Consider the following 13,542-nt stretch of genomic DNA (forward strand, 5'->3'; position numbering starts at 1 on the left):
TGTGGCACCAGAGGCAGTTCGACTGCGCAAAGGCCCAGTAGGAACCCAGACCGCCACTGTCAGGCTTCCGTCAGTAGACGCAAACCAGGCGCTAAAGGTAGCGAGGCTCAAAGTGGGCTGGTCAATGTGCCCACTCAGCATCTACCAGCCGCCGGAGGTCTGCTTTCGATGCTTCGAGCAAGGACACAAGTCCTTTAGCTGCAAGGGGCCTGACAGGAGCTCCTTATGCAGGCGGTGCGGTGCTGCAGGCCACAAAAGCAAAGATTGCGGAGAGCCCCCGAAGTGCTTGGCGTGCGCCGGGAAGCGTGACGCAAAGCACATAATGGGAGGCCCGAGGTGCACGGCCGGTAAGCCGACTAGCAAGCCACGGGCGCGAGAGTGACACAGCTAAATTTGAACCACTGCTTCGCGGCTCAGCAACTGCTATACCAAGCAGTCACTGAGTCGTTGTCGGACATCGCCATAATCTCGGACCCCTACCGAATTCCTTCCGGAAACGGTAACTGGATTTCGGACGGGTCCGGTATGGCGGCAATATGGACGACGAGCAGGTTCCCGGTTCAAGAGATAGTGTCAACTTCAAACGAAGGATACGCGGTTGCCAAGGTGAACGGAGTGTACTACTGCAGCTGCTATGCTCCGCCTCGTTGGTCTACCGAGCAGTTCGCAAGGATGATCGACCGAGCCACCGTGGAGCTGATCGGTCTATCACCGTTGGTAGTGGCGGGCGACTTCAACGCATGGGCAACTGAGTGGGGAAGTCGACGCACAAACCAGAGAGGCCGGATCTTGTTGGAGGCTTTGGCGAAGCTCAACATAGATCTGGCCAACGTCGGCTTGAAGAGCACCTTCAGTAGAAACGGCGTGGAGTCGATCATCGATGCGACATTCTGTAGTCCAGGATTGATCACGAACTGGAGGGTAGACGATGGCTACACTCATAGCGACCATCTGGCGGTCTGTTATAGCGTAGACTGTAAAACGAGACCGCATGTGGCGAGTAGAATTAACACTCCAGCTCCTCGCGGTTGGAGGATATCACACTTCAACGAAGAGGTATTTGCGGAAGCAATTAGACTAGAACACGAGGCGAGCAGAACTCGTAACCTGAGCGCTGATCAACTTGTTGCATTACTTTCGCGGGCGTGCGACGCCACTATGCCTAGGAACCGCCAGCCTAGGCATGGAAGGCCACCAGTCTACTGGTGGACCGACGCGATAGCGGACCTCCGCAGAGCGTGTCTTCAAGCGAGAAGGAGGATTCAACGTGCGCGAACCGACGAAGAAAGGGAAGATCGTCGAGGGGCATTCAGTTCCGCAAAAGCGGCGCTTAAGAGAGCAATAAAAGCCAGTAAACGTGCTTCGAAAGACTGTGCGCTAGTGTCAACACTAACCTGTGGGGTAACGCCTATAGGATGGTGATGGCCAAGACTAAGAGTGCGATGGCGCCCGCAGAAAAATCACCAGCGATGCTTGAGCGGATCATAGAGGGACTCTTTCCACGCCACGAGCCAAATCCTTGGCCTCCGGCTGGCGAGTCACTTCACCGACGTTCCAGTATCTCAAACTCAGACCAGAGGTGGTCGGCCAACCTGCCGCACACCCAATATATGAGTGACGGCGTTAGCCGTGCCGAGGCAGAGGAGGCGGAAACGGTTACGAATGAGGAACTCATCGCGATAGCCAACTCCCTGAAGGTAAGCAAGGCACCGGGATTGGATGGGATTCCGAATCTGGCTGTGAAGAAGGCCATCAAAGAGGCCCCCAGACTATTCCGGGAAGTCATGCAGAAGTGCCTGGATGACTGTACATTCCCAGAGAGATGGAAGCGACAGAAGCTGGTCTTATTGCCGAAGACAGGGAAACCACCTGGTGACCCGTCGGCATACAGACCGATATGTCTGCTCGATACGGCGGGTAAGGTGCTCGAGAAGGTTATTCTCAATAGACTGGTTAGGTACACCGAAAGTGCAAACGGTCTGTCGAGTAACCAGTTCGGCTTCCGAAAAGGCAAGTCTACGGTGGATGCTATTCTGTCCGTCACCAAAACAGCAGAGGTAGCACTCCAGCGTAAAAGATGGGGCATTCGCTATTGCGCAATCGTCACGTTGGACGTGAAAAATGCGTTCAATAGTGTTAGCTGGGATTCCATAGCCCACTCGCTTCGGAAACTAGACATTCCGGTATCTTTGTACAGGATTCTGGAAAATTATTTCCAGAATCGTGTGCTAGTTTACAGCACAGACGAGGGTCAAAAATGTGTCCCAATTACCGCAGGGGTTCCACAAGGTTCCATCCTGGGCCCGGTACGGCGGGCCAGTGTGGTCCAAAGCACTAGGTACTAGTAAACATCGGGGTAAGTTGGAAAGTACCTACAGGCTCATGTGCCTGAGGGTTGCGAGCGCGTATCGAACTGTGTCATACGACGCAATCTGCGTCCTGTCCGGCATGATGCCTATCAGCATAGCCATTAAGGAGGACGTAGAATGCTTCGATCAACGTGACACAAGGGGCATACGAGGTACCAGAAGATCATTCTCGATGATCAGATGGCAGCAGGAGTGGTCCAATTCCGTGAAGGGTAGATGGACGCATCGACTTATTCCGGATGTATCCGGATGGGTCGGGAGGCGCCATGGAGAAGTAAACTTCCATCTGACACAGATTCTGTCAGGCCATGGTTGCTTTAGGCAGTATCTACACAGATTCGGGCATGCGGGGTCCCCCATGTGTCCCGAGTGCGCGGAAGCGGAAGAGACTGCTGAGCATGTCTTCTTCGTGTGCCCTCGTTTTGTGCATGCGCGGAGCGACATGATGGTAGTGAGCGGGCCAGACACCACTCCGGACAACCTAGTTCGGAGGATGTGTAAAGACCCAAACATTTGGAGGGCGGTTTGTACAGCCGCCTCTCAAATAGTTTTAGAATTGCAAAACAGGCGACAGGTTGACCACCGACACGCCAGTGTTAGCTAACGGCCAGTCTCCAGGTTAGTTAGCTAAGTTAGCAAAAAGACCTAAAGAACCAAGAGGGTGCACAGAGCACAAAAGCCGCTCCCCGAAGCAATACCTAGCGGTGGTCCCGGGGAGTATTATGGGCTGGAGACTGAAGGGGTTTTAGTGGGTCCGGTCACTGATTCAAACCAACCCCACACTCCCTGAGGTTGGTCACCTCAGGGGTTTGGATGCAAATTTCCCCTTCACCTGAAACAAAAAAAAAAAAAAAAAAAAAATATATATATATATATATATATATATATATATATATATATATATATATATATATATATATATATATATATATATATATATATATATATATATATATATATATATATATATATATATATATATATATATATATATATATATATTCGATACCTACTTTAGTGATTCTCGCTAGCGTTAACAAATTTCGAGGGAGATCTGCTCCACTTTTAGGTTGAGGCTTAGAAATTTTATTCGACAGATATAACCGAGATTCCTATTCGCGGGTTTCGCTGTCCAGCCGTGTAATCTTTCAGTACTTTTAGCACTAAGTTTAGCAAGTAATTTTAGAAACTAGATAGTGTGTAAGTTCACTAGGTTTAGGCCGATAGATTTAATGTAGATTTAATCAGATTGAGAAAAATTAGAACTAATTTTAAGATTCTTCGCACTATCAGCACCACCAATAATGATCAAATGCCTCGCTCCTATCTGATGATGACACATGACATTCGCTTCGTCCGCTTTGATCGCGGTTCGATCGTGACGATCCCTCCGATGGTAACAGGTGCGGTTTATCAGTTGTGTAATGCGATAGTAGCTGATGTGGCCGTACATCTCGACAGGGCGCAGTCAACAATAGAAGAGTAAGAGCCTGCGAATGCTTGTGAATTTTTTGTTTATTTACTAAGATTCATTCAGAATATCTTTTTACATTTCAAAATTGTTAAATAATATATTATTGTTCTAAGCTTTACCATAACAAACGTATATTAGCTATCTTCGTAATACAGCGAGTTAAGTTGTAGGCAAATGAAAAAATTGTCAAGCAAAAAACAAAAATGGAATTGTTGATTGCTACGATATTTTGCTGGAACTTGTTAATAATTCTGTTTAACATATCTTCTTATGTTTGCCAATTAATGAACCTTTGTAAGGGCTTCCATATCATTTTGAAAGTAAGATCCATATAAAAGATGTGATTTAGTCATAGTTAAATAAGACAAAACCATTCAGAATGATAACGTAAGCATTATTGGATTTGGTTTTTGAGAATATAGAATTAATTCTGACTTTGACTTTGAGTGTTTAGTCTCACGTCACCATTTCATACAACCCTAGGGCTGTATACCTTGTAGTATTTTTCGATACTTTGATTCTTGTCCAATAGTGCCAAGATTTTGTAGATGCCGAAACGGGCGTATCCAGTGTCCACAAAGTGGCGTACGGTATTCGTTTTTGACGCGGCGGGGTACCGTTCTTTGAACGCGTACACTTCTGAATGAAATAGTTTCGCTATTTCGCCATCACGGTTAGAGTTCGAGTTAATTTTTTTCTGATGACTCATGGGTTACTATGATTGATGCTGCATGGGTTGTTTTGTTAGTGCGTGTAAAGGTAAACCCATGAAAAATAGACCATTTTTGTACATTTTTAATGCAAACTCAAGGCTCAACAATTTTGTCTCCTCGAAAAAAATCTCCATCCAAAATTTAAACTTAAGCAGACTTCTGGTAAGGCTTCAGTTACAGTTGTGAAAGTCTCACCATTAATAAGCGGTCGCTCGCATATGTGCGCGGCAATTTTAAGTTTCTAACAAAGAAATCCTTACATTTTTTTGGTTTTGTCTGATAATTCCGTGTGGGTAAGTACCCACAGGGATATTTTCCGAGTGGGTACTACTACTCATACTACCCACATCAACCGCCGGCCTTGTCAATCTTTCGAACTTCGAACTTGTTGTCTGAGAGTTCATGCTCCATGAAAATCAGTAAATATTGATTCTAAACGAACTTTCATGACTCTGTAAGGTTGTATCAAACCTTAAATTGCGGACGTTTTTCCTTTAGTGACCGGCTCAAATGCAACAATTGACGTGTGCAGAGCCTTCAGTGATGGTTTCGTCTGGTGGTTCAAATCAGTGTAGCTCTTGCAAAGTACAAGCTATGAGCGACTCTTTTCACTTAAACATGGCTGGAACCTACACTTTTACTTATTTTGGTTTGTTTTGACATTTCGTAAACAGTGCTTAAAATGTCGACGAACTAAAAAGACCCGCGCGAACGGACCTTGTGCAGCCGCAACGAAAATCCTCACCTCTCGATATGTGAAATCGCAGTTAAGTTCAATTAGCCCAAAACCAAAGTCCACAATGTTTTGCAAAGGTTTTCTGAACCTTTAAGCGTCGAAAGAAAATAAAGGATTACGAATACTAATATCTATTTTTTTTTTGGAACATGGATGATATTTTATGAATCAGATCAATATAATTATAAAAAATACACAACCAGATATATTCATGCCAATTACTCGGGCTCAAATTGCAATCACTCAGATTTTTTTCATCGGTAGATAATAAACTAGCACAGCTTCGTTTCGATTAAAGCCATTTAAAGCTGCATTTGGAAACCAATTAGAATCTCGCCTCGATAACCGTTTTACAGTTGAATCCATTGAATGGTCACGAACTAACAAAAACTTTTTTTTCGCTTATTTTTGTCATCCCACAGTTCCGCCCAGCGTTCGAGCGATACCTCCCAGCGGGCAGCTGACAGCTCGGAAAGGTGGAGCAGTAACTCTAGAATGCAAAGCATCCGGCAATCCGGTTCCTTCCATCTACTGGACGAAGCGGGTAGGTGTCAACATCGAATGCTTAGTTTACAGTGGCGGCGATTGAACCGTCGAGTTGTGTCTGTCCTTCTTTCCCTCATTTCAGAGTGGTGCGGGCAAGTCAGCGGCCAAAATCGGCGAAGGACCCATCCTAACTCTTGAACGTGTGGAACGGCAACAGGCAGGGGTGTACCAGTGCACGGCAGATAACAACGTTGGCGATCCGGTTACCGTGGATATGCGACTCGATGTGCTATGTAAGTTTGCTTTTTCCTTTTCCCATGTTTCATCATCTTCATTATGATTGAAAAAAAATTTACTTGATGAAGATTGATAATTTTCGACGACTGTCAAAAATTTATATTTCACCAGTATCAATCTAAATCCTCGCAAAGCTAATTGAAGCATCTTGAATTTAATTTGATAGAAAACGCTGAAAATAGCGAGAAAAGCTTCGCTTTTCCATTTAAACGCCCGACAGCTAACTATCCGGACCACTGAAGTATTTCTATCTACTCTACATTTCAAATTAAGTAGGTTACATTATCATTCCATTCCACCGTACGTCACTGCTTGAAGCGCAAGTCGTTAGCCTGTAGAGAACGTCACCCGTTGCTATCTGGCTCTGAGGGTGAAAATGCCAGGGAATGAACCTAACTAGCGTGCCCTGGCCAGGTTCTTCGCGAGCACAACTGGCCAGGTTTTCCACAAGCAAAACTGCAAACATTGTTGCAGAGATGAAAATTGCACCACAGCGCAAAAAGTGGGTAGGTATCACTGCGCTTTCCTCCCACTTTGCAAACTCATTGTTACCGACAACGAACGCCCTGACGGGAGTGGATCGGTGTTTCTTTCTCGTGGGGATTGCCGATGCTTAGTGGTTGACGGAAACGGTGCACAAGTATGGTTCCATTTCGTTTCGTCTTCGGAAATGGTTGATACACAGTTGCTAAAAATATAATTAATCAAGTGAAGCTGTCGCCGTAATACCATACGAAACTAAGCTTCAGGATTCACGACATCCGTAATTTTAGCTGTCAAATGTATGGATTTAGGAGCTAAATCTACTCGTGATGTCAGTTGACATCGTTTATTATAATATATAAAAATGGGCAGTGGAATTGATATTCAACCTCCAATTGGCTGGCATGGGTTGGTTTTTCCAATGCTGTGCATGGCTGCTGTTATGCAAAATAAATCTGGATTTAACAAAACGGTTTGAAGTCAAAACTTGCCCAACATTTTGCATCAGTATTTGCTCAGCACAGAAATTACAAACAAAAAACCGGCTTTCATTTGTGAAAAATACTGCCAGATATGTTAGTTGCCTTTTACCAGATTTTTTTCAAAATTTGCTGGCAACACTGAACGTAGCTAATTGTTGCTAATAGAAATCAAATTGAAAGAAATCTGATAATTTAGGTTTATCGAATCCTATTGGATTAACTGGAAACTTGTAGCACTACCGGAACTTTTCTAGAAGGAAGAGAAGGTACAAGGGATTTGTGGATGCAGGGCACTGTACTGCCAAAGAGTCGTTTGATCAAGTGGATGTATATGTTAAAACTGAAAGACCGTTTTCACGACTACACCATCCTCAGCGAGCACTGCCCTCACGAAAAAAGACCCGATGTATATCATGTTTTACGTCCAGCAAAAGAAGAAATTCTACGACTAGTGCGAGATTCGCGTCATTAGGGAGACCACAGGGCGACACTAGGAGTGGATGGATGGGCAGAAATAACTGGTATAGCGAGAAATGCGAAGTAGCGATGAATGAGAAGAAGTGAAGCTGAGCGATATACCTGGGAAAGTCGACGAGGGAGAACCAGACCAAGTACAGACAAGCGGGGTACGACATGATTACGATTCTTAGACAAAATAACCTAGGAGCACCAGCAACAGATGACCGTGTACTAGCCCCCAATGTTCATGAAGCGCATTGTGAGCTCTAGAAGTTGAAGAATCAATCATTCTAATCTGCCATCTCCGTCTAAAGTACGATGCTGGCTGCCATTGTCCTAAATTTCCGTCTCGCCGCTCTCCTCCTGCACTGTTGATGCATCTCTATAGTGAGTATTGATCAACGATAACCCGATCATTGAATCACAGTATGAGCTCAACTTCAAATTTTACCTTCTGAACTCACCCGTATCAGCCAGGATTATAAATTCAACGTGCTGCAGCTTATCTTCTCAATCCGCATTCCGAATAATCCATTCGAGGGACGACAAGCTCCCGTGTTCTTCGTCTCTTCCAATCATCTTCATCAGCATAGCCTCTCAAGGTTAACGAACTAAAGAGCATGAGATAGGGTGTGTTAGAAGTAATCTGCCAGCAGTCTCTGCTCGTGTTGCCAGTTTTACCGCTAGCGCTAAGTTGGGTTACGTGGTGACGGTTGAGTGACGCCTATCAAAAACAGTCTGATCGCTGAATTGAAGAAAGGAACTTAAAAAGGCTTCAATAGATCATCTGCTTCGCTCTCACCGATATCACGTCAGTTTCAATTCAGGGACAGCATGTGACAGCATGTGTTTAGGGACAGCATGAAACTGGTCAACAGGCGAGTATCATGCAATACCAATTCTTTTCGGGAATATTCGACGGTGTACTATCAAAATGTAAGAGGCATATTTACCAAAACGCGAGAATTATTTTTAATGTTAACATCATACGACTACGATATCATTGTGCTCATGGAAACGTAGTTGCTGTCGGACATCACTATAGCGGAGTTATCATTTTATTACAGTATACTCAAGTGCGATTGGAGCTCATTCACTAGCTCATTCAACACGGCGGAGAAGTATTGATTGCGGTAAATGTACCTATCCCAACATTATGTGTTGTCTGTCTTGAAAAAGATAGACGCTTCCAAGAGACCCGTATTCGACAATCTTTCGCTCCTGAAAAAGTGCGCCGAATCTGTGAAAACTCTGTTTTCAATAATTTTCAATAGATCGTTTCGTCAAAGTACATTTCATGGTTTATGGAAAACCGCTTCTATCTACCCGATTTATGAAGCAGATTCTAGGCACAAAATTGAGAATTACTATTGATTTCTGAGTTTTAACGCGGATTTGTAAAAGAACAACAACTACGAATCTGATGACGTATACTAGTTTTTTTGCAACTGAAATCGAGGATAAGCAACAGATTGAAGCCGTATATTCCAACTTTGCCAAATCGTTCGACTTAGTGCCACACAATATTGCTATAGCGAAACTCAATTATTTGAGTTATCCTTTCTGAATTACAGAATAGTAGCGCTCCAATCTGGCAGAGCGAACTACTTTCGTCAACCTCAACAGCTCACATTCCCGTAACCTCTCCATCGCATCAAGTGTTCCACAAGGTAGCGTTCTAGGTTCGCTCATATTTATACTATTCATCAACGATCTGTGCTTTCGTTTGAAATCTGATGAATTGCTGATCCTTGACGCCTTGAAAATTTAACTCATTGTGAAGCTGCCAACGGATACTGATGAGCCTTGTTAACGGGATAAAATTGAACATTGAGGAATGTACATCGATTGCATTTTCTCGTCAGAAAACCAGAATTGAACTAGACTATTCCATTGGGGCTAAAACCTTGTAACCTTGCTGTTGATAGTAAACTTTAGTTTAATGAGCACATTTCCATCACTACCGCTAAAGCTTTCCTAGTGAATCGCTCAAGGATTTATTGGACGAACCGCCAATAACTTCAACGACACGACGCTGCTGTATTGCTCGTTTCGGAGCATTTTGCAGTATGTGTGGGGACGTCAGTTTATATAACGCAAATCATTAGTATGCAGATAATACAGTGTAGCTTTATCCGATTTGCCATTCATCAGTAGTCTTAATCTAACTGCTTCGCTAACCTGCCCAATTATGAAAGCCGTTGTAAATTTGTCGCGCTGGAGACGCTCAATTCCAGACGTACTAGTTTGCAGAGATTCAGAGGAATCTCGACATTCCTTCATTACCTAATGAGCTCATCACTGACGTTTCGGTCCTTTAATGGGGCCATAATCAGGACCTACAACATATTTAACATTTTACGTACAAATGGACTTACATCAAGATAAAATTATACTATACGACATTGAAACACTACTCTACGTCTAATTGATGACAATCGAAATACCACTTCAAAAGCAGCAGTGCGATATGACCCTGCATATACGGTTTACCCAAGGCACATAAACATACCACTACGTCCGGTGGTACCCAACATAACGGGACCAACCTACAACTTATGCAGATACATATCCCAGATTCTTAAAGCTTCGGTCGTCAGTGTTTACAGCGCGAAATATCCAAAAACTTGCTATGGCTATGTTAACCAACTAGAGGTTCCGCAGGACCACATATTAGTATCGTTTGATGTGGTTTCTCTTTTTTCAAATGTGACTAAACATGCTAAACATTAATAATGATGTGACACCAGCTAAAGGAAAACACGGAAATAAATCTGGATTTATTTCTCGAGATTTTGGAATTTTGTGATGACGCCAGTTTCATTGTTTTCCTAGGGAAATTTTTCCACCAACGATCGGGAACCGCAATGCGCAGTCCATTGTCGCCTATTCCGACCGACATAATGACGTATAACATTATTAACAGTTTTTCACCAAAATACAACCAGCGCAAAATTCAAAAGCGAACTAGTTTGTATCTGCGCTTTGGATATACGGCATCAAATCCTTTACGACTCGTTCCTACGTTAGCTAGAATATTTTAACATCTAGATTACCGTATCGAGAGAGTAGTTTCTCTATGTCGTATAGTGTAATTTTGTCCTAATGAAAATCCATTTGTACGTAAAATGGTAAATAAATTGTGGGCCCTGATGATGTTCCCATAAACGGACCGAAACGTCGGTGATAAGCAGATAGAAATCAACGCAATTCATTAAACTGCAAGCCGAAAAATCCATCTCCAGTAAAAAACTTAAGTATTGTTTTTTTAAAGATAGTTCTTAAAATACGATACTGTTCGACATGTCGACTAAATAAATAAAGTAATCATCATCAACAAAGCCGCCGACAAAGACGTACTACTGAGCAAACTCTTGAAGTATGGTCAATGCACTACACTAGGTTATTCCCAGGTTTTGGGAGTAGAGAAAGCTTACAGACGAATGGATGGAAGGAGTCGTCTGCTCATCAATAAAAAGGGTGACAAGCAGCCATCAATAAAAAGAAGCAAGTGCTACTGTTTTGTCTCCGCTCCTAGTGCACTGCGTGCTTCGCCAAGTCTTTACGGACATGAAGCGTGAACGTTGAAGGAGGCTGATCGACGAGTGCTCGGAGTTTTTAAGCGTAACGTTCTGCGATCGTTACATGGTGCTTAATTGGATGCATGAATTACCAACACGCTGGTATAGTGAAGGTAATGCAGCTTGGCAGCCTTCAGTGGGCTGGGCATGTAACCAGAATGCCTACGAGGGTGCCACCAAAACTATCTTCAGCAGAGAACCAGGAAGAGGGCGTCGACAGTGTGGTAGGTCTCGCACTCGGTGGATGTGCGCGGTGTAGATGCCTGATTTGCTGGTGTACGAGGTGACTGGCTACCCAAGATTGGACATCTCTATTTCATTAGGCCCTAGACCGATGAACGGTCCATCGACCAACTATGTAAAGTAAAAAAAGTAAGCATGTAGCTTTGCGACAGGAAACTCGAAGCCGAAGCCAGACGAATTGCAGAAGAAAAGCAGCATCAGCCTCCCAACTTAAGTCTCAGTAAACGGCGATGAGCTTGAGGTGGTCGCTAGTTCGTGTATTTGGAGTTACTAATGACCGCCGACAATAACACCAGCGGAGGGATCCAGAAGCGCATCCAGGCTAATTTCGCAACGGCCCACGAAGTTAACGCTGTACAAGACCGTGATCAGATTGTCGATAACACCCGCTACCGTTGTCCACCCTGATCTAGAAGGACTTAAACTTCTCGAGGTAGGCACTGAGTGCAAAGCCTTGAGCCAGCACAGCCGGATGAGGAAGGGCTCGTTGAGCTCCTCTAGAGGACTGTTGGAGTGATATAACAGCAACCATTAACAGTGCAGCGGAACGTACTATTGGATTTGTCGAGAAGAATCGACGTAATGGCTAGTTCGACGAAGAGTATCGCGAAGAATGCAGCAAAAGACCCGTCAAACCGTGATGCGATATAAACAGAAACGATCTTTCGCCGTCTCTTATCGGTAGCAAAAAGGTTTGTACCAAGTTTTTGAGCTGGTTTCATGGATGAGCGATCGACGATGAACCAAATCTTCACAAAGCAGCAGATCGTCCAAAAGCGTCGCGAATATCAAGACCCCACCGATTTTAAGACCTTTGCGACTTTAAAGGTAAAATGTGGACGAAAATGGTTTCTCTATGAAACCAACAGAACTGTTCAAGGCAACGATGGATGGTGTATAGTGCTGTGTAAAGATTTAGGCTGCGTTAACAAACCCGTTTGAAACAGGCAAGGGGCTTCGACTAGGCGATGGTCTTTTCCCCCTCCTGTTTAACATTGCGCTTGAAGGTGTTATGAAACGAGCGGCCTTGAACATGCGGGGCACGATCTCCAATAAATCTAGTCAGTACATCTACTTCGCTGGAGACGTGGACCTGAAACGTGAAGCTGGAGAGATTGGATTGAAAGGGAATAAGTCAAGACCAAGTATCCAAGCTGGTAAGAAGAACCGAACGGATAGGACTCGCATAGGCAGTAGCGTAGTACCTCGGATCATTGGTAACGTCAGACAACAACTGAAGCAGAGAAATCCGAAGACGTATCGTAATATAAACTCCACAAGACTTTGACGTCTAGTAAACGTCGCCTCCATTCCAAGTGCACCAAGTACACCACTAGGGAGCTTCGTAATTGCAAGGTTATAGAGTCTGCTTTGATTAGCGAGTGGTCGTGGGCTCGAATCTTAGTATAATAAGGGCTATTCGATGTCAACGGACTTTAAACATGGCTTTATTCTCAGGCTCCCCATTAACCCTTCCTTCACGTTGAATTCTTCGAAACCTCGACAAGTAGCTCTTGACAAAAATATACCCCTCTCACAGTTAAACTGTTCGGGGGACATTAAGTTGACACTTCTCCAGCGAATTGTAATTAGCGATAATATTGGCTGGAGGCAGCGAGGTTCGAAAAAGCAGTCGTAGAAACGAAGGGCATACACACAAGCACGAATTATAATAATCATGTCACTTACTCTCAATTGTTATAATGTTAATAATAGGAGTGCGAAATATGTACAGCGAACACCGGGGCGATAACACTAAAGATCGATGTTTCTGGTCGCGGTGATGAGTCCATACAGGAAAAAAGTACACCATGTACAAGACGCTTATAAGACCGGTAGTCCTCTACGTGCACGAAACATGGACAAGGCTGTTTTTGAACGATATATACTTAGGACAATCTGCCGCGGAGGATGTGAGAATGATATATGGAGGTAAAGAACCACAAGCTGGCGCAACTCTGTGGCAATTCCAGTATCCAGAAAGTTGCTAACGCTGGAAGGCTACCGGTAGTCCTCTAGGTAATCAAAACAACGACGTTTCTCACGGAGGACTACAACGCCCATGTAGTTTTCGAATGCAAGTTTTGGCGGTTTATTTACGGAGGAGTACAGACGGACGATGGCGAATGAAGCATGAGCTGCTTGGAGTGACCCTTACAAAAAAAAGCAAAGCCTTGGTGCTACATTCCGTATCGGAACTCAATCTTCTGTTTTATTAT

At 44.1% G+C, this 13,542-nt stretch overlaps 1 protein-coding gene across 3 annotated transcripts in view; it reads left to right on the forward strand.

The window, feature by feature from the left end:
• The window catches only part of LOC129718361 (limbic system-associated membrane protein), a 966,807-nt gene that overhangs the window by 864,063 nt on the left and 89,202 nt on the right, over positions 1-13,542 (forward strand). For all 3 annotated transcript variants that reach the window (XM_055669073.1, XM_055669074.1, XM_055669075.1), the window contains 2 exons: positions 5,715-5,836; positions 5,921-6,071. In XM_055669073.1, the coding sequence (XP_055525048.1) occupies positions 5,715-5,836; positions 5,921-6,071 (273 nt within the window). The remainder of the gene's footprint in view (positions 1-5,714; positions 5,837-5,920; positions 6,072-13,542) is intronic.

The sequence above is a fragment of the Wyeomyia smithii genome, chromosome 1, assembly GCF_029784165.1.
Source record: "Wyeomyia smithii strain HCP4-BCI-WySm-NY-G18 chromosome 1, ASM2978416v1, whole genome shotgun sequence".
NCBI classification, from domain to species: Eukaryota; Metazoa; Arthropoda; class Insecta; order Diptera; family Culicidae; genus Wyeomyia; species Wyeomyia smithii.